This window comes from Odocoileus virginianus, chromosome 20, assembly GCF_023699985.2.
Source record: "Odocoileus virginianus isolate 20LAN1187 ecotype Illinois chromosome 20, Ovbor_1.2, whole genome shotgun sequence".
Taxonomy (NCBI): domain Eukaryota; kingdom Metazoa; phylum Chordata; class Mammalia; order Artiodactyla; family Cervidae; genus Odocoileus; species Odocoileus virginianus.
Window position 1 is genome coordinate 12,112,384 of NC_069693.1, and position 25,441 is coordinate 12,137,824.

Genomic DNA, 25,441 nt, shown 5'->3' on the forward strand with positions numbered 1-25,441 from the left:
ATATTCATGCCCTTTCTGACCTCTTCAGCCTCATCTCCTGGCCCCACAGCCCCTCCTTCAGTCAGCCTTCATCAGTTATTTTCTGAGCACCTACCACAATTCAGCTACTGGGCAGGCACTGGAAACACAAAAGGACAAAACCACCAGTTCCCTGCCCCCACAGAGTTTAGTCACATCTACTCACCACTACTCATGACTCCCTAGGTAAGTTCTTTCCCACCCCCTGGCCTTTTCAAATGCTATTCCCTCTCCTTACGGAGTGCCTGGCAGACTCCTCACACCTCTCTTCTGGGACCCCTCTCTGAGAGGCCTACGCAGAGTAGATTGACAGCCCTCCTGGAGGGCTATCCCACTACCTTCCTTGTGGCATTTGCTACTCTGTAGACTGTCCCCACTGGAGGCTCACTTCCTACCATGACCTCTTGCTCACGCAGCTTCAACTATAGGGGCCTCCTCACTGTTCTGGGACATTAAGCACATACCTGCCTCAAGGCCTTTGCACCAGCGAAGTCCCTCGGCCTGACACACTCCATCTCCCAGACGTCCACGTGACTCACTCTCTCAAAAGCATATTCTAGGTCTTCACATAAATGTCACCTCAGAAAAGCCTTCCCTGACCACCTCCAGTCCTGGCACAGAAAGCTACAGCCCGTTTTTCCCCGTCTCCCTGCCTCTTAGTTGTTCTCTTCCGGCATTTAACACCATATGACATAGGACCTATTCATTCATCTGTTCAAGTACTTCCTCAACTAAGATATCACCTCTATGAGGTATGGAGACTTTGTTCTGTTCATGGCCATGTCTTCTGCACCTAGGACACAGCTTGTTATGTATCAGGTGCTCAATAAATATTGAATGACTGAGTTCTAAGTGTTTATTTTCCTTTTTTTCCTCAGCCAAACTGGGAAATTCTCCAATGCAGGGGACATGTCTGGCTCATCACTCTATCCCAACACCGGGGACTACAGAAGTTCAGTGAGCTGCTAAAGCAATGAATGATCCCGACAATGGCTAATATTTACTATACTTACTATGTGCCAAGGTACAGTTTTAGAAGCTTTATGTTGATTTAATCCTCTGAATAATCCAGAAAACTAGGAAATGGAGTCACAGAGAGGCTAACTTGCCAAGAAGTTACATAAACTAACTTACATAAGTAGTACAGCCTTACATAAGAAGTTGTTAAGAGGTCCGTATTTCAAAAACCCAGGCAGCCTGACTCACTGCTTACACACTACCCTCTACTGCTCCCTGGCTTAGTACATTAAGAGTTTAAGAGTCTTGTTTTTAGGCATTACAAACAGTAATACAGTGACTTTCACACATCTTTGTTTGAAACTTACAAGAAATACATTTGTATAACCGCAGCAGACAGGTGTATGTGTATTTGTGTGTGTTAAGTTGCACAAACAATATGGGCTCTTAGTATGTGGGGTGAACTCTGGTGTTTTCTGTTCTGTTTTACTTTGTAAAATGCTTGTTAGAACCCATGAATTTGAACTCAGAATTACTAACAGGTCATGACCCACCAAAGGAAAACTATGTTACTATTTCATTAATTCTCTACAGAATCATGCTATGAAATGAATGTTTTATTAGATGAGGAAGTTGAGGCACAAGAGTAAAGTCACCTCCCCAGGATGGCAGCGCCACACGGTAAGACACACACTGGGGCTTTGACCCCAGAGCCCACATTCCTAATCGCCATGCCACGCTACTTCCTGGGGAGGATGAGAGAGCTGAGGGCAAGGCTGGAAAAGCCCAGAGACCAGAGCTTGGGGGGAGGGGCCAAGCGGCTCACCTGTCGTGTGATGAGCCACAGCCTTGGCCAGCATGGTCTTCCCGCAGCCAGGTGGGCCGTACATGAGGACGCCTCGGGGTGGGTCGATGCCGATCTGAAGCCCAGAGGTGGAGAGAAGGAGCCAGGGAGTCCGTCACCAGCTGGAGACCCAGTGGACCCAGCCTCTCCCTCCCCTGCCAGATCTGGCTCCTTACCTGCTTGTAGAGCTCGAAGTGTGTGAGTGGGAGCTCCACGGCCTCCCGCACCTCCTGCTTCTGGATGTCCATGCCCCCGATGTCCGCATACATCACGTCTGGCTTCTGATCTGGTGGGAGAGCAGAGCTGGGGCCCCCAGCCTGGCCCGCAGGGTCCCTTCAGGCCTCCCCGGCCCTGGGCTCCCTCTCACCTGAGGTGAGCATCATGATGCTGCTGTCGGCCTCGGGAGGCAGCACGTCCACCAGGGCGTTGCTGTGCTTGTGGAGGGCCACCGAGGCGTTGGGCTTGAGCAGCTCCCGGTCAATGGTGCTCAGGATGCGCACATAGTAGTTGGAGCCTTGGTGAAGGACGAGAAGGGAAAGGGGAAAATGAGAAGCCGCAGATTCTACCCCTAACTCTGGAGCTCCAGACCAGGTGACCAGCAGCCCCCTGGAATGCCCCGCCCCGGATGTCCCCCAGCACGTCTCACTCACTGCCTCAGTGTGCTCCTATCTCCCCCACCTGTGCTCCTCCTCCTGGGTCCCTGTCTCGGGAAGGCCTGTGGTCCTGAGTCACTAGAGAGAGACCTAAGCCTCATCCTGGGCTTTTCTCTGTTTCCCTCCATAGCGTGTCAGTCATCACGGCCTTCCGCTAGCCTCCTACAGTGTCTCTCTGACCAGTCCCTCCCCCCCTCCCCAGGGACCTCTGCCCCGATTCAGCACCATCCTCTCCTATCTAATTTATTATCTGTTTATGGCTGCACTGACTCTTCGTTGCTTTCTTTACGAGAGGGCTTTCTCTGCTTGCAGTGAGCAGGGGCTATTCTCGAGTGCAGAGCATGGGCTCTAGGGCACACGGGCTTCCGCAGTTGCGGTGCATGGGTTTAGCTGCCCTGCGGCATGTGGAATATTCCTGGGCCAGGGCTTGAACTTGTGTCCCCTGCACTGGCAGGTGGACTCTTGACCACTAGACCAGCAGGGAATTCCTCCGTTCCCATCGAGGTCTCTGCCACAGACTCTTGGCTTGCCCAGACTCCTCTATCTCACCTCCCCAGTCCACCTTCTACATTTATGGTAGTGACACACACATCTCCTTCCAGCCTCAGTCTTTCTCCTGACCTCCAGACTTGGCTGTCCTGTAGCCTCCCAGACACTTCCCTGTGATGTTCCAGGCTGCCCTCACTCTCTTGACAAGGCTGCTTTTCTGCCCATGTCGCCATCTTAGAGAGAGCCACTCTCCCCGAGTCCAACAGATCAAAGACACACTCACTTTGGATCTCTCCCTCCCTTCACTACCAACTCCAGGGTCCAGTCACACACCTTTCCCCGCAAGCTTTACAATCATATGGCTTGATCTGGAGGAGCAGAGGCCAGAAGCAAGAAAAGACAGGTAAGACGCAGAAACAATGACCATCAGGAAGGCAGCACCTAGACCCATGTTAATAACAGCAGCTCTCACATAAGAACTGAGTCCTAACCAGAGCCCAATCTCACTTCACCTATGTTTTCAAATTGCATGTCCCAACTCAGTCCCAAAGAAAGGCAGTGCCAAAGAATGTTCAAACTACCGCCCAACTGCACTCATCTCACACGCTAGTAAAATAATGCTCAAAATTCTCCAAGCCAGGCTTCAGCAGTATGTGAACCATGAACTTCCAGATGTTCAAGCTGGTTTTAGAAAAGACAGAGGAACCAGATATCTAATTGCCAACATTTGCTGGATCATCGAAAAAGCAAGAGAGTTCAAAAAAAACATCTATTTCTACTTTGCCGACTACGCCAAAGCCTTTGACTGTGTGGATCACAACAAAACTGTGGAAAATTCTCAAAGAGATGGGAATACCAGACCACCTTAGCTGCCTTCTGAGAAACCTGTCTGCAGGTCAAGAAGCAACAGTTAGAATTGGACATGGAATAACAGACTGGTTCCAAATCGGGAAAGGAGTACACCAAGGCTATATATTGTCACCCTGCTTATTTAACTCATATGCAGAGTACATCATGAGAAACCCTGGGCTGGAGGAAGCACAAGCTGGAGTCAAGACTGCCAGGAGAAATATCAATAACCTCAGATATGCAGATGACAACACCCTTATGGCAGGAAGTGAAGAAGAACTAAGAGCCTCTTGATAAAAGTGAAAGAGGAGAGTGAAGAAGTTGGCTTAAAGCCCAACATTCAGAAAACTAAGATCATGGCATCTGGTCCCATCACTTCATGGCAAATAGATGGGGAAACAGTGGCTGACTTTATTTTTCTGGGCTCCAAAATCACTGCAGATGGTGATTGCAGCCATGAAATTTAAAAGACGCTTACTCATTGGAAGGAAAGTTATGACCAACCTAGACAGCATATTAAAAAGCAGAGACATTACTTTGCCAACAAAGGTCTGTCTAATCAAGGCTATGGTTTTCCCAATAGTCATGTATGGATGTGAGAGCTGGACTATAAAGAAAGCTGAGTGCCGAAGAACTGATGCTTTTGAAGTGTGGTGTTGGAGAAGACTCTTTTTTTTTTTTTTGCCCTACTCCCTGGAGAAGACTCTTGAGAGTCCCTTGGACTGCAAGGAGATTCAACCAGTCCATCCTAAAGGAAAATCAGTCCTGGGTGTTCATTGGAAGGACTGATGTTGAAGCTGAAACTTCAATACTTTGGCCACCTGATGCAAAGAGGTGACTCATTTGAAAAGACCCTGATGCTGGGAAAGATTGAGGGTAGGAGAATAAGGGGATGACAGACAATGAGATGGTTGGATGGCATCACTGACTCAATGGATATGAGTTTAGGTAGGCTCCGGGAGTTGGTATTGGACAGGGAGGCCTGTTGTGCTGTGGTTCATGGGGTCGCAAAGAGTCGGACATGACTGAGCACCTGAACTGAACTGAACTCAGTAGTAGTTGTGAAATTATTTTAGACAGTCATGACCAGAAAGCTGTTTAAAACAAAACAGAATGGAACAGAATAGAAAACTAATTACAGTATCACACCACAACGAGGCTAAGTACCTTCAGTCAAACTTTTACTGTATAAGTTATATATACATACTTATACAGAGGAGCGAAAGGGAGAGAACATAAAATATGTAAAATATACTTCTACTTTTGCATCAGACTGAAAATACTCTGAAAAACACTATTACACCTAAACATTAAAAACACTATCTTCCCTTGTTTGCCATTGTAAGTTCCTGGCACATGGCAGGAAATAGTTAACAGCTGTTGAATGGACAGATGGGTAAACAACCCCCAGCCCCCCACCGCCATGTACCTGTGGTGGAGCCCACGATGGCTGTATTCTGATCCACAGCCTCCAGAAACTGCCCGATAACCAATGGGATGCTCTGGATTCGTTTCACCTCCTCCTGGGCATGGAGGAATTCCTTCTTCAGGTTCTTTTGCTCATCCTTGATATACTCCTCCTGCACCTCCAGGAACTCCAGCTCCTGCTGTAGCTTCTGTGAGCAGACAGTGGAGAAGCAGGGGATGGTTCCAGGCCTTGCTGAGCCAAGGAATGAAGGTAAGGGAAGTATGGGATGCTGAGCCCTGTGCAGGGTCCAGACTGGTTTTGTTTTGTTAATTTTTTTATTAGCATATAGTTGATTTACAATGTTGTGTTAGTTTCAAGTATATACCAAAGTGAATCAGTTATACATATACCCACTTTTTTTTCTTAGTTTCTTTTCCCATTTAGGACATTAGAGAGTATAGAGTTGAGTTCCCTGTCTTATTCCCTGGTAAAGATCCACTGGAAAAGAAAACGGTAACCTCCAGTATTCTTTATTTATTTTTTAATTGAAGGAGAATTGCTTTACATAATTTTGTTGTTTTCTGCCAAATATCAACAAGAATCAGCCATAAGTACACATATGTCCCCTCCCTCTTGTACCTCCCTCCGCATACCACCCCTTTAGGTTATTACAGAGCCCCTGTTTGCCACTCTAGTATTCCTGCCTGGGAAATCCCATGGACATAGGAGCCCCGTGGGCTCCAGTCCATGGGGTCACAGAGAGTCAGACAGGACTTAGTGACGAAACAACAACAACAGTGATTCTTTGCGGACGGGCTTGAATGTACCTTGTAGCGGCTGTAGAGGTCCTCCAGGTCCTCTGGCTCAGGCCCCAGGAAGGACAGGCCAGTCTGGGGCCGTGACACAGACAGGGCTGGGATCTCGTCCTAGACCACGGAGGGAAATTCAGGTTGGAAGAAGGTCCCCTTATGAAAGAATCTAAAGCCCCCCTCCCCACTTCACCATGAAGTCACTTGGCCCCTAATAGGTTCCTGACATCATTCAGCACCCTAAATAGATCCTGGGAACTTCTCAGGTCCCTAAAGAGGTTCCTGCAGTCACCCAGCTCCTAACAAGCTCCTCGGTCACACAGCCTTCCAAACAGATCTTCTGGTATCATATGCCACTTGTAACATGTCCTCAATGTCCTAACTCCCATCTATGGCCTAAATGTCTGATCAACTCCTTACCAGACCCCAATGCCCTCCAGCCCTCGTCAACAGGTTCGAAATACTACAGGGATGCCTCAATTGACGGTGAAAATCACCATGCCTTCATACAGTCCTGGCATTACTGTTACCCCCCAAATATTCCTCATGAACTCCAACTCACATTAGGCCCATATGTCACCCAGCTCCCAAGCAGGCCCCAAACATCACTCGGCCAGATCACAGATATTACTTGGCGCTCCAACACCAGCTAAGCCCCAAATATCAGTCAGCTCCCCAGCTCAGCCTAATATATCATTCGGCTCCATGGCTGAATCCCATACATCACCCACCCTTAATGCCGCCGGGCCCAGCGATGTCACAGCATTCCACCTAAACCTCGAAATCATTCAGCCCCAAAGAACCTCTAGCGTCACCGTTTCCCCAGCCCCGCTTCCCAAGCCCTACTATCATCACTCTTCCACCCAGCCCAGGCCTCGGAACGGCACGAAGCTCTCTACTGAGGCCTCCGAAATCACTCAGACCCACGCCTGGATCCCCAAAGTCACTCTGAATCCGCTCCAGGTCGGCTTCGCCCTCTCCCCGCGACCGAGGCCCCACCACACCTGAGCTTTCTCCACCAGGATGCCTATCTCCTCCATAGTGACCAAGCCGGCCTCTGTGTGGCCCGGCCTAATCCAGTCACCGCTTCCGCTGACGCCACCGGAAAGCAAGGCCTGGATGGGTTCTGGGAAACGTAGTTTAAGACATCGCTGAGAGAAGGCTGAATGGGCGCGGTAGGTATAGTGCAGGGCGGCTTCGTCATGAGCTCCTCCCCAAAGACTTGCTTCTGCGCACTTCGTACCTCGCGGGCGCGCGGGCGGGCCCGGGGCGGTGCGCGTGCGCAATAGCGCGCGGCGCCGCAGTCTCGCGCGGCCTTTTCCGGAGTTGGTTTTCTTGACAACAGGTGGCGCTGCCGGCATTGGTTTTTCTTTCTTTTTTTTTTTCATTTATTTTTATTAGTTGGAGGCTAATCACTTTACAATATTGTAGTGTTTTTGTCATATATTGACATGAATTAGCCATGGATTTACATGTATTCCCCATCCCGATCCCCCCTCCCACCTCCCTCTCGACCCGGTCCCTTTGGCTCTTCCCAGTGCACCAGGCCCGAGCACTTGTCTCATGCGTCCAACCTGGGCTGGTGATCTGTTTCACCCTAGATAATATACATGTTTCGATGCTGTTGTCTTGAAACATCCCACCCTCGCCTTCTCCCACGGAGTCCAAAAGTCTGTTCTATACATCTGTGTCTCTTTTTCTGTTTTGCATATAGGGTTATCGTTACCATCTTTCTAAATTCCATATATATGTTAGTATACTGTAATGGTCTTTATCTTTCTGGCTTACTTCACTCTGTATAATGGGCTCCAGTTTCATCCATCTCATTAGAACTGATTCAAATGAATTCTTTTTAATGGCTGAGTAATATTCCATGGTGTATATGTACCACAGCTTCCTTATACATTCGTCTGCGGATGGGCATCTAGGTTGCTTCCATGTCCTGGCTATTATAAACAGTGCTGCGATGAACATTGGGCATTGGTTTTTCAAACCAGGGAATCTCAGAGATCTGTCAGATCTGGCCAAGTGCTATTCTTGTTTAGAGGCTTGGGCAGGGTTCCGCAGACTGGGGTCTTTATCGGGGTTTCCAAGTGGGCTGCAGCCGAGGATTGCCCTCCGCGCGGAGCCAGGAAGACCAAGGCTACTCGTAAAGGGTGACACCCCTTACCCAGCTCCAGCCCCGGGGTGAGGAGCTCCAAGCCCGCCATTACCGGTAGCCGCGAATCTAGTAGAACCCACGCATTACAAATGGAGAAAGTGAGGCAGTGCTGCCAGGAGTTGGGTCACTCGGGAGACCTGCAGATCTATACCAGGCCCTGTTGCTTAAGTTTTTACGTGCTCAATTCATTGAATCTTGACAGACATTATGTTCCCTCTTTCACTGTGAAAGAAACTAGAGCGCGGGGGGCCCAGATCTTCTTCTGTCTACAAAGCCTGTGCTTCCGGCCACGGGAAAACACTGCTGCTTATCACACCAACTAGTTTTGTTAAGTAAACTTTGTATTCAAGTACAGAGACGTATACATATCATTACTGTATCATTCAACAGATTTGCACAAAGCGAACACACCCATGGCTTTCAGGTGGCACTAGTGGTAAATAATCTGCCTGTCAGTGCTGGATATGCAAGAGACACGGGTTCGAACCCTGGGGTTGGGGAAGATGCCCTGGAGAAGGAAATGACAACCCACTCCAGTATTCTTGCCTGGAGAATCCCATAGACAGAGGAGCCTGGTGAGCTCTGGTCTATAAGGTCGCACAGAGTTGGACATGACTGAAGCGACTTAGCAGCAGCAGCAGCATACATGGGAGAACTCAGAAAAACTGAGTAATCCCTTAAATATCTTAATTATCTCTCCTCTTCTACCTGTATCATTTCTAGATTTCTGTCTTTGAGCTGACTTCCATGTGGTCTGCCCTGTTTCCAATTTTTTCTAATGGTTCTTTATCTCATATATTGAGTCCTCAGGTCCAGTTCTGTTTGGTTATTATTTTTGAGTTTCAATTTCCTTGGTATTCTTTCTGTTCATTATTTTTATTCCTGAGTTTACCAAACTGCCTTTCTGAGTTTTCTTGCAGCTCACTGAGTTTCTTCATGACAGGTATTTTGAAGTCTCTATCAATTAGATAGCAATATTCTGTGACTTTAAGTTTGGTTTCTGGAGAATTGCTACTTTCTTTTTGTGATACTGTGTTACCATGGTTCTTCAAGGTGCTTGATATGTTGTTCCTACGCTGATACATTGTTCTTAGCTGACTTATTTGGAGCAGTGAACAACTCCTTTAGGTAAATCTTGTTCTCCTTATACTTGGTTGTAAGGATTCAACGTTAGCATTAAGAGGCTTTTCTTGTGATGGGAGTAAAGAAGGAGAGTGAAAGAGCTGGCTTAAAGCTAAATTTTTTTTTTTTAAAGCTGAGAACATGCCGTCTGGCCCTATTCACTTTAGTTCAGTTCAGTTCAGTCACTCAGTCGTGTCCGACTCTTTGCGACCCCATGAATCACAGCACGCCAGGCCTCCCTGTCCATCACCAACTCCCGGAGTTTACTCAAATTCATGTCCATCGAGTCGGTGATGCCATCCAGCCATCTCATCCTCTGTCATCCCCTTCTCCTCCTGCCCCTAATCCCTCCCAGCATCAGGGTCTTTTCCAATGAGTCAACTCTTCGCATGAGGTCCCCATTACTTCATGGCAAATAGAAGGGGAGGTGGTGGAATAAGTGACAGAGCTCCTCTTCTTGGGCTGTAAAATCACTGTGGATGGTGACTGCAGCCGTGACATCAAAAGACAGTTGCTTCTCAGCAGGAAAGCTATGACAAACCTAAACTGTGTTAAAAAGCAGAGACATTACGCTACTGACAAAGTATAGTCAAGGCTATGGTCTCCCCAGTTGTCACATACGGTTGTGACAGCTGGACTGTAAAGAAGGCAGAGTGTTGAAGAATTGATGCCTTCGAACTGTGGTGCTGGAGAAGATTCCTGAGAATCTCTTGGATGGCGAGGAGATCAAACCGGTCAATCTTAAGGGAAATCAACCCTGAATATTCATTGGAAGGACTGATGCTGAAGTTCCCATATTTTGGTCACCTGATACAAACAGCTGATACATTGGAAAAGTCCCTGATGCTGGAAAAGATTGAGGGCAGAATGAGAAGAGAGCATCAGAGGATAAGATGACTGGATGGCAGCACTGAATCAATGGACATGAACTTGGGCAAATTTCGGGAAACGGTGAGGAACAGGGAGGCCTGGGCTCCTGCAGTCCATGGGGTCACAAAGAGTCAGACACAACTGTGTCACTGAACAACAACAACTTGTGCCTTCCAGTAGGTGATGCTATAGCACAAGCTTTGGAGCTCTCTTACCTGCGTTACCTCTGGTTATGAAAGTGAAAGTATTAGTCACTTAGTCTTGTCTCTTTGCGACCCCATGGACCCCACTGACTGTAGCCCGCCAGGCTCCTCTGTCCATGAAATCCTCCAGGCAAGAATACGGGGCTGGGTAGCTGTTCCCTTGATTGAACCCGAGTCTCCTGCATTGCAAGCAGATTCTTTACACCGGAGCCAGCGGGGATCCCCCAATTCTGGGTACTCATTCTCAAATATTCAATATGTATAATTGAATATTTGAGAATGAGCACTTTCCACTCTTAGAGGCAGGTTTGATCCCTAGATCAGGAAGGTCTCTTGGAGGCAAGATGGCAACCCACTCCAGTATTCTTGCCTGAAGAATCCCATGGATAGAGGAGGAGCCTGGCGGGTAAAGCCGGGCGGGCCACATCCCATGGGGTGGCAAAAGAGTCAGACATGACTTATCGATGAGACCACACCTTTCGGTTCTCCACTACCTCTGTTAGTGGTGTCCCCTGTGCCCTCATTGTTGCTGTGTTTTGGTGCCTTGCTGCTGCCAATAATGCTGGCATCGCCACCTGGGGCACTGGAAGGGTACAAGCCTCCACCATGTCTGGGGGCTCCTGGCTCTGCCACAGGGGGGACTCAGGGTGGTAGGCATCTCTGCCATGACCAGAGTGGTCAGGTTGGTGGGCTCTGCGGCTGCAGACAGGGCAGGCGCTGGAGCTGTGGGTCCCCTTGGAGCTGAATGGACAGGGTCACAGGCCCTGCTGCTGCTACTGTGACTCCCTGTGGCCGTGAGCATTGCTGCAGCTGGGAGGCTGCTGTCACGAGCACTGTCTCCCCTGATGCCACTGGTTTCTTAGCAAGATCAGCTACCGTGGCCAGGTTCCAGGGATCAGGTCATGAACCACCTCAGCTGTCCCCCTTCTTCTGCCTCCTCTGTGTGTTCCAATCCACCTACCTTCAGATGCACACTGCTGAGGAATTCTCTGGTGTTCTGATGTGTTGGGAAGAGGCACCTTTGCTGAGTTATGGGTGTTTTGCTGGTTGTAGATTGAAGGGGAGAGACAAAGGAGTGTCTTAAGCTGCCATGATGCTGAAGTCACTCCTAAAATCAGGCAGCATAGTTTTTGCTTTGTTTTTTAAATTGTATTTATTTACTTTTTGACTGCTCTGGGTCTTCTTTGCTGTGCAAGGGCATTTTCTAGTCGCAGGGAGCGGGGGCTACTCTCTAGATCCAGTGCACAGGCTTCTCAGTGTGGTGGCTTCTTTTGTCGTGGAGCGTGGGCTCTAGGGCGCAGCTTCAGTAGTAGACGCGACTAAACTGTCGCGTCAGTTTAGTTGCCCCTCAGCATGCAGGATCTTCTGGGACTAGGGATCAAACCCATGCCCTGTGCATTGACAGGCAGATTCCTAACCACTGGACCATCAAGGAAGTCCAGACAGCATATAATTTTAATCTAACCTGACAATCTCTGCCTTTATTTGGTATGTTTCATTCATTTATGTGTAATGCAATTATTAATAAATTGGACTTAGATCTATCATTTTATTATTTGTTTTCTGTTTGTTCCCCCTGTGTTTTGTTCTTATCTTTTCCTGTTTTTGCCTTCTTTTGAGTTTGAGTTGTTTTCATTTAATTACTCTATTGGTTTCCCCAACACCTCCTCCCCTCTCCCCCATACACTTGCTGCTAATAGGTGATCCTTCCCTGTCCTCTGAGAGTTTCTTAAAATTGTTATGCCTTTGTTTGCTGCCCCGATCTGGGATTTGGATCGCCATATGGTTAAAGTTGGGCTTCCTTGGTGGTCAGACAATAAAGAATCTGCCTGCAATTCAGGAGACCCGGGTTCAATCCCAGGGTTGGAAAGAGTCCCTGGAGAACTGAATGGCTACTGACTCCAGTATTCTTGCCTGGAGAATTCCATGGACTGAGGAGCTGGGTGGGCTACATTCCATGGGGTCGCAGAGAGTCTGAGCAACTAACACTTTCACTTTTTCATTGGTTAAAGTAGGAAGATACAGGAAGGTAAAAAAACCCCACAAAACTTTACCACCATATCAGTAATTTCTCAGATTTTGACTTCCCTTCCCAACCTGCCTTCTCTCAATTACTTTTCAGGGTTCTTGGGAAGTTGTTTTATGTTTTCTGGCTAGAACTTTTAGTTGTAATTAGTGAGAGCTTACTTGCAGTAGGCTTGACCAATCTTAATGAGAACCATAAGGAAACACACACAAAAAATCGGCCAAGAAGAGTGACATTATTTTGAGTTTTTCAAGTATCTTTTATGTCCTGCTTAATTGAAAACAGTTGAATCCTGGTATCTGCTTCTGCATTCAGTGTATTGTGAAGCATTGTTTTGGGTGAAGTATATTAGGAAAATCTGGCCTCACATGTATAAGAGGTTATAGAGTTATAGAGGTATATTTAAAAGCTTTACTAAAAATATTATAAAAAGGTGTATTGAAAAGATTTGTATCTAAAAGGAAAATGTGGCTCTTTTTTTTTTAACACTACAGCAGAACTCTTCAAATGGTAGTTTCTTAAAGGTTAGTTGCAATGTGCAGTCTGAAACTGTATCAACAAACTTTTAGAAAATGTATTGGTCTGTCTTGCACTTTGACTGGATCTTTTTAAAAATTATTTAATTTTATTTTTGGTTGTGCTGCATTTTCATCGCTGCATGGGCTTTTCTCTAGTTGTGGAGAGCAAGGGCTACTCTCCAGTCGTGGTGCTTGGGCTTCTCATTGCAGTGGCTTCTCTTACTCATTGTGAAGTACAGGTTCTAGGGTGTGCATGCTTCGGTAGTTGTGGTTCTCGGGCCCTAGAGCATAGGTCAGTAGTTGTGGCGCAGGGCTTAGGTGGGCTTCTCAGGTGGTGCTAGTGGTAAAGAACCCGCCTGCCAAAGCAGGAGACATAAGAGATGAGGGTTCGATCCCTGGGTGGGGAAGATCCCCTGGAGAAGGGAACAGCAACCCACTCCAGTATTCTTGCCTGGAGGATCCCATGGACAGAGGAGCCTGATGGGCTGCAGTCCATGGGGTCGCAGAGTTGGACACCACTAATGCCACTTAGCAGCGGCAGCAGGGGCTCAGGTGCCCTGCAGCATGTGGGATCTTCCCCGATCAGGGGTCAAACATGCATCTCCTGCATTAGCAGCCAGATTTTTTTTTACCACTGAGCCACAGGGAAGCCCTTGAGTACATCTTTTACCTATTCACTGTTTTATAACATCATGCATCAGATAACTGGAAAATATTGCTGTAGTGAGTTATTCAATTTTTTCAAAACTGTTGAAACATTTCATTATATAATATCAAAAAATCATATTCATAAGCATCCACATTGATCTTATCAGAAAATCTGTAAATCTTTAGAAAGTTGTTAGACACAAGGCGGCAGATATGTGTTTCTCCTTGAAGGTTCAGATTTTATCATCTGTCACAAAGTCAGTCAGTTATTCACCTTAAAGGCGAGTCTCACTTTGTTTTTTTGTTTTTTTTTTTTTTCAGAAAATATCTGCCAGATAATCCAGTCTATGGTTTTAAAATTGTTCTTTCAATGTACAAAAAAAAAGTTACGCTATGACAAAAGCTGGCAGTACAGTTCATAACTCAAATAATTAAACAAATGCTTTTTTTGAGACAGTCATCATGTATCATTATGTAGCTTTATATCTACCTTGCATTTTGTCATGCAGTATTTTAAAATGATATCTACTCAAGGGTGGAGATTTTGTGGAATTAATAATTTAAAAACTGGATATTATTGTTTTTTTGCTATGAGTGCTTGTGTAGAATATAGTAATTTCTAGGATGTTGGGTGCCACTGCCTTGATTTGCAACAAGAGCCAGGAGTTTTTCTTAGTTGCAGCACGCGGGATCTTCGTTGCGTCATGTGTTATCTTTTGCCGTGGCACATAGACTCTGCAGTTTGGACACCCAGGCTTCAGTAACTGTGGCACATGGACTCTCTAGTTGTGACGTGCCAGCTCTGGAGCTCACAGGCTCAGTAGCTGCAGCGTGAGAGTTTAGTTGCTCCTTGGCACATGGGATCTTAGTTCTCTGACCAGGAATCAAACCCACGTCCCCTGCATGCAAGGTGGATTCTTAAGCACCAGACCATCAAGGAACTCCCAAGAGACAGGATTTTTACCTGCTGTTGTTTTTGCAGATTTTAACATAATGCAAAATCTGAATAACATCTTAGTTTTGCTATGAAAATAAGCTTGACCCAGGGGATCCCCTGAAAGCGTTGAGAAGATGCAGGGGTCTGCAGATCCACTTTGAAAAGCACTCTACTAAGAGAAAAGATAAGGGAAGCATTTGTGGGTCTCCTACAGGAATAACAAGAATAAAAACGATCACACTTAACTCAGCCAGGAGGTTAGAGCCAAAGAGACCTGAAGAATAAGTAGGAATTAGATCTGTGCGGGAGGGCATTCCAGACTAAAAGAAGCAGGGCAAGTGAGAGTATGTGTAGGAGACATAAGGGGACCAGGGGTGATGAGTTGAAATAGGAAAGAAGAGCTGGAGGCATAATTTGCAGTCTTAAATATTATCTAAGGAGTTTAAAATCTATCCTAAATGGAAGGGACAAGCATTGAAGGGTTTTAAGCTGGGAGATGACTTGACAAGATTTTACTTGTTTAGGATGATCATTCTTATTGCAGTGTAGATATGGGTGGAAAGGGGAAAAGACTTTGAGCAATGGCTGTGAATCCAATAGTAAAATGGCAGTTGAGAAGAAGAAAGAAATGAAAGTGTTAGTAGCTCAGTCTTGTCCAACACTTTGTGACGGCATGGACTGTAGCCCACCAGATCTCTGTCCACGGAATTCTCCAGGCAAGAAAACTGGAGTGATAAATGAGTGGATAAAAGATTGGTTAAATGTTCCCTTCTCCAGGGAATCTTCCCAACCCCGGGATCAAACCTTTGTCTCCTGCATTGCAGGCAGTTTCTTTACTGTCTGAGCCAGCAGGAACTTGGAAATAAATAGATAAATTTGAGGCAACCCACTCCAGTATTCTTGCCTCGAAAAGTTCATGGACAGAGGATCTGGGCAAGCTACAGTCCACAGGGTCACAAAGAGTCAGACACAACTGAGTTACTAACACTAACACACACTGTATATTAACTTAAAAAAATTAAACAGGCATTTCACTCTTGGTTTACTGGAGAACTGATGCCAATGGTGGCATCACTCGATGAGACTAAGAATAAGAGAAGAACCTAGGTAGGTGGAGCGAGACAGTGAGGTTTGGGATATACTAAGTTTGAAGTGACTTTGAGATATCCAGTAGGTATCCAGTAGACAGATACACCATCTGGCACTCAAAGAAGAGCTATTCTTAAAATTTTTTAAATCCTCTCTTGGTGTAGAATCATGGGTTTTTCTCCTGAACTTGTACCCCTGTTATCAAGAACTACTGTGTCATGTTCTTATCACTGTACTTATATTGGCCTAGCACCAGTGACTTAGTCTTTACATCTCAGCCATTATATGGTGGTAAATAGTGAATATTGATAACTTCTGTACGGGATCTTATTTACAATAAGAAATATAACAAAAGCAGGAGGTCATTTGGAGTCATTACAAGGTATGAGTCAGCTTATGGTGGTATCTGAAACCAGGAAAAGGTTTGAGAAGGCTTAGAAAGAGTGTAGAGTGTTAGAAGCGGCAACAGTGATACAGGCTCGAAGATGAGGTGGCAGAGGATAAGGAGCTTGAAAGTTGCGACCCAAGGGGTTAGATGGAAACCAGGGTGGGGGGTGTGTGTGTGCATGCACACACACATGCACATAAGTATGTGCTGTCAGAGAAACCAGTAGAGGGAGAAAATTTAAAAAAGCAGGTGCTTGTGAGAGATCACACCACAGCAGGAAGATGTCCTCTGGATTTAATTACAGTGGTTATTGGCAACCTTGGCTGGTATAAACTCAGTAAAGTGGTGGGGTTTAAAAATAGACTGTAAGGGCTGAAGAATGTAGAAAGAATAAATGCAGAAGATTATAGAAAGTTGAGTCAGTGAGTGTATATAGCTCTTTCAAGAAACTTGACTCTATAGAAAGGGGAGTTAGAGGGCTTCATTTAGGGCAGAATGCATTGTTAGAAAAGTGTGTGTGTATGTGTGTGCAAGTACATATGTATTTTAAAGAAATTGAACATGATTATAAAATGATGTGTAGGAGCAGAGATTTAGAGAATGAGGTTAATTGGTGAAGCCTGTCTCCTGACACAAGGAGAGGGGGATAGTATTTTGATTAGGTTGCCCTCTATCTTCAGTTCCTTTAACTTTATGCCTCTAAGTGAGGGGCATGAGAACTGGAAACTACCTCTATTTGATGATAATATGGTTATAAGAGGATCAGTGAAGGGACTTTCCTGGAGGTCAAGTGTTTAAGACTTTGCACTCCCAATACAGAGGGCATGGGTTACTAAGATCCTGCATGCTGCACGGTGTGGCCAAAGTAAAAAATAAATAAAGAAAAAGAATTGGTGAAAAGCAACCATCAACAGGAGAATTTAGTGAAGTAGCATGAGACACAATTAATATACAGAAATCAACAGCCTTCAGCAGTATCCAGTTAGAAGAGGTCACAAAAGAGCACACCCTATACACAAGAGCAAACAGTAATGATAATAAAATACCCAAGCAGAAACTTAGCAAGAAACCTGTAAAACTTATATGAGGAAAACTGTAAATACTCATAAAGGACAGAAAAGTAAACATGAACAAATGGAAAGCCAATTTCTTTGACCAGAAGTCTCACATAATATAGTAATTCTTTCAAAGTTAATTTATAAATGCAACAGAACTCCCTCAAAACTATCATCAGGTTTTTATCTAAAATTAGAAAAGTTGATTATAAAAACATATTTGAAAGAATAAACAAGCACAGCTAGGAAAGTTCTTAGAAAAAGGACCATGACAGGTAGGTACTACCAGAGAGTTAAACATAGTATAAAACTTCTGTAGTTACAACAATGAGGAATTAGCATATGAATGGATAGGCCAAAAAACAGTATAGGAAATTCAGAAAGCAGACACAAGTGCATATAGAAATTTAGTATATAATAAAGGTTGCATCTCAAACCACTGGAGGGAAGAAGGATTTTTTAATAAATACTGGGGTAACTGGATAATCATATGGAAAAAGATCAAATTGAATCTACTCCTTATACCATACATAAGAATAAATTTTAAAAGAGTCAGAGATCTGAATTTTAAAAGAAGAAACTATGAATATATGAAAAGAAAACAATGAATTGATGTATAATCTTCAAGTAGGCAAAATTTGCTAACTGTGATTCAGAATGTAGAAGCAGTAAAAGAAAAGATAACATTTGACTACATAAATTTTTGCATAGCAAAAAATACAATGAGAGAAGTACAAAGACAAAAGAATAGAATTCACGGAAAACACAAGTCCTTAAACAAATGATCAGATGGTTGACCTCTTATAATACTTAAAATGCAAAATAAAACTACATTGAGATATAATTTCTTTATCTGATTGACAACATACTTTGTTGTAATGTTGTGGGGAAATTGGCACCCTCATATTGCTGGTGGGAATGAAAAATAGTACAAACCTTAAAGAGTCTGCCTACATGCAGGAGACCTGGGTTTGATCCCTGGGTCAGGAAGATCCCCTGGAGGAGGGCATGGCAACCCACTCCAGTATTCTTGCCTGGAGGATCCCATGGACAGAGGAGCCTGTTAGGCTACAGTTCATGGGGTCACAAAGAGTCAGAAACAACTGAATGACTTTCACTCATACGGAGGAGGATCTGGTAATCTCCAGCAAAGTCACATACATGTAGCTTTTTACATATCAATCTCACTTCTAACAAACTTATATATTCCCTTTGATCCAGAAATTCTCATTTTACTCTCATTTCTAGGGTTCTATCACAAAGGTACAGTGACAAAAATACAAAATAATTAAAGTACACGGGTATTTATGGTAGTACTTTTTGTAACAGAAAAATACTTGAAACCAAAATATCCATCAGTAGTGGAATGATTGAATAAACTTAAGGTGTGTTTACACAGCAGAGTACTATGCAACTCTAAAAAAGAATGGAGATCTTTACACACTGTTGTGGTATGATAGCCATGATAAGTGTTACACAAAATAGTAAAGTGTAGGATGGTGTATGCAACATGCTACCTTTCGTGTAAGAAAGAAGGGAAATGCAAATACACACGTACATGTGTTTGTGTATTTTCAAAGAGAAACAATGGAAATGAATAAAAATCCCATAAATATAGTTATTTATAGGTGAAAATAAGAAATCTTTTTTTTAAGCAGTTCTTTTTCTTTTAATTTTTGGCTGTGCTGGGTCTTCATTGCTGAGCAGGTGTTTCTCTAGTTGTAGCTAGCGGGGGCTATTCTCAAGTTGCGGTGGGCAGGTTTCTCATTGGGGCGGCTTCTCTCGTTGCAGAGCACAGGCTCTAGGGTGCGCAGACTTGAGTAGTTGCAGTGTGTGGGTTCAGTAGTTGTGCTTCTCCAAGCTCAATAGTTGGCTGGCTCAGGGGCTTAGCTGTCCTGTGGCATGTGGGATCTTCCCGGATCAGGGATGGAACCCGTGTCTCCTGCATTGGCAGGCGGATTCTTGACCACCCGGGAAGCCGGGAGAAGAAGAAACGTGATAGAGGGTTCAGAGACGGCAGCTAGACCTCTGGGAATATACCTCATTATAAAACCTGGGCTTTGGAATCGTGCAAACGTTTCATACACTTTTCTCTCTCTCTTTTTTCTCCGACGAGATCAAAGGGCCGCGACCGCCCCCTCTCCCCCTGCGCCAGGGGTGGAAGAGGACACGCGGCGCGGATGCTTATAGCCGCACGTTTCGTCGCCACTCGGCTCTGCCCGCCGCTTCTCCCCTTTCGGGCCCCAGCGCCTGGGCGTGGCCCGCGGCCGGGAGGGGAGGGGGCGAGGCGCTGAGGCCCGGAGGTCCCGCGAAGGCCGCCCGCTCCCCCTCGCCCTTCCTCCGGCGGCACCGCGCCGCTGGACCCGAGGCCCCGGCTTAGGCTGGACCGACGCCTCCCTAGACCCACGGGTGCGGGCGAGTCCGGGAACGTGCACGCGAGACCTGCCATCGCTCCTGTCGCGCGGACCAGGGCAGCCGCCGAGGACGCCGCTGGGTCGGGGAAGGGGGTCGCCAGTCGGGAGAGGTAGAAACGAACAGGCTCCAGGGTCCCGCCGCCGCTAGTGAGGCTACAAACCCTTGTGTGGAGGGCTGACTTTCAGTAGATCACAGCGAGCGAGCTGCTCTGCTACAAACGAACTCCGAAATTTTTTAAAAATTTAAACAAAAAGATAATTCTTTGTCTAGTGCCCAGATTATGGTCTCCAGATGTAATTCGGTAAACTAGTAGGAATCAAGCTCTTTGAGAAATGACTGATTTCTGGGTTTGGTGAGGAAGTGTACAGTGATGAGCCTGGAACATCTTGTCATACTATAAATCAAGGAGGCTCCTACTGGTCAAAGGTGGAAATTGAAATAGCAAATATGTTTAAAACCTATATATTCGTAATAATATTAAACACAGACACACACACCCAATGTTTGTTTGCCTTCAGAGAGAGCTTAGTCTGAAAACTGAAGCATCTGAGTTGTTTTTTCTGTATTACCTGCAACTCAGGGCAACCAAGGAATTAATGAGGGATGGTTCTCTGTATAGTAGTGTATGTATATATTAGTATACAGATGTTTCTGTATATAGTAGCTAGTAAATGAAGAAAAAATGATAAATTAGCAATCCCCATTTTGCAAAGTCCCTAATGAAATAATAAATCTAGGTAGGTTGCCAGATTCAGCATATAAATTTCATGGAAACTACTTATAAAATTATAGTAGAGTTATATTGAACATGTATGTGTGTTAGTTGCTCAGTCATGTCCAACTCTTTTTGATCCCATGGAATCTAGCCCTCCAGACTCCTCTGTCTGTGGAATTCGACAGGCAAGAATATTGGAGAGGGTAGCCATTCTCTTCTCTGAGGGATCTTCCCAACCCAGGGATTGAACCTGGGTCTCCTGCCATCAGGGAAGCCCCATACTGAACATACTTATCCTGAAAATTAATTTTTATCTGAAGTTCAAGTTTAACTGAATGTCCTATATTTGACCTGGCAGCCCTAGATCTAGATAATGATCAACAGTGGATGTTAACATAACTGAGACAGATGCAGAAGTATCATTTAATAAAATTAAACATTCATTTATGTGTAAAAAAAAACTAAAAATAAAAGGAAATTGTTTAATAGAATAATGTGTACTCACAGAAATACTATGCAAGCATTGCGTTTAGTAGCAAAATGTTGAAAGCTTTTGCTTTCTGATCAGGAGCAAGACTAGAATGCCCTAGTCATGCCTTTTTTTCTACTATGTATTAGAGAGGCTAAAGGAAAGATACAAAGATGAGAAAGAAAGTAGTTAAACTCATTATTCATAAGCCCACGTGGCTCAGTGCATAAAGAACTTGCCTGCAATGCAGGAGATGCAGGGGTCGCAGGTTTGTTTCCTGGGTCAGGAGATCCCGTGGAGAAAGGCATGGCAACCCACTCCAGTGTTGTTGCCTGGAGAATCCCATGAACAGAGGAGCCTGGCAGGCTACAGTCCATAGGGTTGTAGAGTCAGAAATGACTGAGGCAACTGAGCACATTCATAAGCAATATGATTGGGTACATAAATTTTTTAAAACCCTACCATTAAATTATTAGAATAATAAAGGGTGACTTCTGGTTCCAGACAAGTTGGCAGAGGCCCATTTCTCCCTACCCGTCTCTGATAAGGCCAAGAAAAACTCTAGAAATAATACAACAGACATTTGTAAGAAGTCTGTGAAAGGTACGAAGTAGAAGCCTATGTGACTTGGGACCTTAGGACTTGAGGAACAACACAGTAAACCAGCATTTCTCAGCTGATCCAATTACAGGAGGTGGCCCACACCCACTGGCTCCCTAGCCTTCATCCAGCAGCAGAAGGCACCCAAGTAGGTGCTTTTCTCTCCCATGGGCAGCATCAGCAGTGATCAAGCAGGAGCCCTGCTGGCACTGGGCAGTCCAGGAAGAAAGTGCTCTCCACCACCGCTTCATGCCAGCATCTCCTACCCATAACCTAGCAGCATCATGTAGACACTAGGAAATTCTTTCAATTTCCACTGGTGGTACCAAAACAAATTGGATGCAAGTGCAACCATAACTAGGGAAAGTGAAAAGACCAGAATAACACTACAAGTCTTCTGAAATTAAATTGTCACTGGAACCACAGCACACAAAACTAGGCCAGGACCTGCATACGAAACCTAAACGTGGCAACTGCCTGCTAAAATGGAAGGGTTAAATAAGATCCAGAGTTGGTTTTTTTTTTTTTTATCATAATAGCCAAACTGTTCAGGATATAATAAAATAATCACACATCATAACAAAAACCAGGAAAGTCCCACCTTGAATGAGAAGACAATCAACAGATGCCCACACTGAGTTGAATTAGATCTTGAAATTATCTGACGAAGATGTAAAGTAGCCATCATAAAAATGCTTCATCAAGCAATTACCAATACTCTTGAGACTAAAGAAAAAATAGAAAATTTCACCAAAGAAATAGAAAATATAAAACAATGGAAATGATAAAACTGAGAACTATGATAACTGATATTAAAGACTCACTGGAAAGACTCAAGAGGAGGATGAATATGACAGAAGAAAGCATAAGTGACTCTGAAGATAAAACAATAGAAATTGCCCAATCAAAAAAAAAATCAGAAAAGAAAAACTGACAGGAAAAAAGAACTACCAAATCCTTAGAGAACCTGCAGGACAATTACACAAAATCTAACATTTGTATCACAGAGTAACAGGAGAAAAAGAAAGAGCAGGGCTGAAAAGGTACTTGAAGAAATAATGACTAAACCTTACCAAATTTGGCAGAAGATCTAAACCTACAGATTCAAGAAGCTAAACAGTAAATCCAAAGAAATACACACCAATTACCTTATGAAAACTAAGGCAAGAAAGATCTTGAAAGCACTTGAGACAAATGATACATTATCTACAGGGAAACACTGATAGAATTACTGTGGGTTTTTCATCTAGTACCATTGAGAAGAAAGCATGACATCATATTTTTCAAGTGCCAAGAGTAAAGAACTGTCAACTGTGAATCCTATATCCAGCAAAACTACCCTTCAGGAATTAAAGGGAAATAAATTTTAGGTGAAAAGCTAATGTCTTTTCAGTAGAACAGCTGTTAAAGAATGGGTAAAGGAAGTTCTTCAAACTCCAAATGATAATAGAAGTCTCAGAACTTCAGAAAGAAAGAAAAATAGAATGGGTAGATATATAACCTTTCTCAGGACTAAATATATTACCTTGCTCATGAGTTTTAAAAATCAATTATGGCTGAAGAAAAAATTATATTATTTGATGTGGTGCTTACTGTAGATGGAGGTGATGCTTGAAACAATTATATTTTTTAAAGTGAAGAAGGTGAAAGAACCCACATGGAAGTAAAGTTTCAGCACTTCAGTCAAAGTGGTAAAATATTGAATAATAAGTTACATATTCATTTACAATACCTGAAGCAAGTGGTAACAAATTTTATCCAAAGTAATGGAGAAGACCCTTGAGAATCTCTTGGACTGCAAGGAGGTCAGTCCTATAGGAAATCAATGCTGAATAGTCATTAGAAGGACTGATGCTGAAGCTGCAGCTCCAGTTCTTTGGTCGCCTGATGCAAAGAACTGATTCATTAGAAAAGATCCTGATGTTGGGAAAGATTGAAGACAGGAGAAGGGGATGACAGAGGACAAGATGGTTGGATGGCATCACCAACTCAAAGGACATGAGTTTGAGCAAGCTCCAGGAGACGGTGAAGGACAGGGAAGCCTGGTGTGCTTCAGTCTATGGTGTCCAAAAGAATCAGACACGACTGAGTGATGGAACAACAACAAAAATGTACCCAAAAAGAATATAGGGGATTCCCTAGTGGTCCAGTGGTTAAGGATCCACCTTCCAATGCAAGGAGACATGGATTCAATCCTTGGTCAGGCATGTAAGATCCTACATGCCAAGGGTCAACTAAGCCCATGAGCCACAACTAGAGAAGCCAGGGCACTGCACCTAGAGAAGTCTGCATGCTGCGAGGAAGACCCAACGCAGCCAAAAAAAACAAGTCAAAATGGAATTATAAGAAATGCTCATATTAACCCACAAGAATAAAAGAAAAAAAGATAGACAAATGAGAAGCAGAGGGGCCAAGTGACCTTAGGTTCTTAACCACCAGGGCGTTTGCATTTTTAAATTTTTTAAATATTTATGTAAACTTCACATATGTAATTCCCATGGTCTATATTCATATCTGGCTAATACATGTATGTTGTGTATCATAACAAAATTTGACTAAACCTAAAAGTATTCAACTGTCACTTCTAGAAAAGGTCTGATGAGCACAGAGACCATTGATCTGAGCTGTAGACTTGAAGTATAACAGGCATATCCATTTTAAATGACCAGACAGCCTGATTCTCCCACTCTGCTTCTGCAAAGTGTCTGTACTAACCTCCAGGGACTTGTCTGGTGGTCCAGAGGTTAAGACTCCACACTCCCAATCCAGGGGTCCTAGGTTCAATCCCTCGTCAGAGATCTAGATTCCACCTGCAGCTACAAACATCAAAGATCCTGCATGCCGCAACTAAGACCCAATGCAGCCAAACAACCGATAAAAATAAAATAAATATATATTAAAATATATATATACCACTCTCCATTAACGCTATGGGAAGGACAACTTCCATCATAGGCCAATATAACAGACAACTGAACCCCACAAATCTCTGTCACTCCTCCAGATCTTCGATTATTTCTCCATTCCATTCAATCAGGAAATAATTGCTAAGTACTCACCATGAGCCAGTGCCCGGGTCCAGCCCCAGCAGGATTCAGGGGTACCCTCAGGATGAACGGTGTCGGTGAGAGAGAGAAAGAAAGAGACCAGACCCATAGACCGGGGTGTGCAGCAGAGTCTGGCATCACTTTATTTTTTTACTGTAGCTTTTATACCCTAAGTTGTACATTTTTAAGGGGAGGTGAAAGATAAGCATACAAAGTTTAGTTTAACATTACTTCAATTTTGTCCTTCACGAAACCAGGGTGTTTTCTGCATACTTCTTTGTTCATGAGAGTCTTCTTTCATAGTGGATCTTTGTACATTATCTTCTGGCCTTGGGGCCTATTAACATTTTATGACCTAGGTGAAGGCAAAACTGTTTTCAGTAGTCTATTCTTTATTGTTCTGTTTTGCCTTGAGTTTAGCAGAAAACAGAAAAGTTGCAGTCACATGGTACAGCAGGTTGCAACATAGTAGAAATACAATCCTATTAACGCAAAGGTCAGCCTTTTTGCAAAAGTTCTCAGCTAAATTTATCTAAAAAGTTTACCACACAAAGACTCTGTGGCTCTGGTGAGGCAGCCTCTGTTTTGGCACTCTTGGTTAAAATTAACAATTATCTTATTGTTTCCACACTAGGGCTAAACTCTTATTTTTCTAAATCCTTAACTATATTAACAATAGTTTTTACTGCACAACCTCAGCACAATAACCACAATCAAATGTTGATCCAATAACCACTTTTAGAATAATATTTTTTGTGTTCTCCAATAGGGCTTCCTCACCCCCCGAAGGGCTCTGTGCCTTTCAGGGCCTTTTGTGATCAGGTTCTTTATGCTGTTATGATTAAGGTGTTGTGAGCAGTCCTGTGCATTAGTACACATTTGCCAAACAAGCCAGAGTGCCAGCAAAAGGGTTTTTACTTGAAACATTTCCTTCATCCCTGGCCCCTTCATAGGGAACCAGCATCCAGGAGATTTATTAATTAGGGTTCTATGTTGATCTTTATTTAGTGAAAGAGGAGGAGGAGAGCTCTTGGCAGGCAACGCAAAGATCCGCAACAGGACGAACAAGGACAACAGCCAGAGGGGGAGGATCCAGGGTTGGGTAGAGGCCGGGGTCAACCTAGAGGATCCCTTGTAGCCTGAACAGCTTT

The 25,441-nt window shown here is 44.3% G+C and overlaps 1 protein-coding gene and 1 long non-coding RNA gene across 3 annotated transcripts in view; one reads left to right on the forward strand and one right to left on the reverse strand.

Moving 5' to 3' along the window:
• The window catches only part of LOC139029866 (uncharacterized), a 10,625-nt gene extending 9,253 nt beyond the window's left edge, over nucleotides 1–1,372 (forward strand). The window contains exon 3 of the long non-coding RNA XR_011482116.1: nucleotides 897–1,372. This is a non-coding gene — a long non-coding RNA (uncharacterized lncRNA). The remainder of the gene's footprint in view (nucleotides 1–896) is intronic.
• Nucleotides 1–24,443, reverse strand: part of PSMC4 (proteasome 26S subunit, ATPase 4) — a 27,515-nt gene extending 3,072 nt beyond the window's left edge. Inside the window, exons 1-6 of one of the 2 annotated variants that reach the window (XM_070450878.1) lie at nucleotides 24,303–24,443; nucleotides 6,046–6,144; nucleotides 5,240–5,426; nucleotides 2,187–2,333; nucleotides 1,996–2,105; nucleotides 1,802–1,895 (exon numbers count right to left, since the gene is read on the reverse strand). In XM_070450878.1, the coding sequence (XP_070306979.1) occupies nucleotides 1,802–1,895; nucleotides 1,996–2,105; nucleotides 2,187–2,333; nucleotides 5,240–5,426; nucleotides 6,046–6,144; nucleotides 24,303–24,428 (763 nt within the window). In that variant the 5' untranslated portion in view covers nucleotides 24,429–24,443. Of the gene's footprint in view, nucleotides 1–1,801; nucleotides 1,896–1,995; nucleotides 2,106–2,186; nucleotides 2,334–5,239; nucleotides 5,427–6,045; nucleotides 6,145–7,031; nucleotides 7,221–24,302 lie in introns of those variants that run through there. The other variant, XM_020913055.2, reaches the window with a different exon arrangement.
• Between the last annotated feature and the right edge of the window lie 998 nt (nucleotides 24,444–25,441).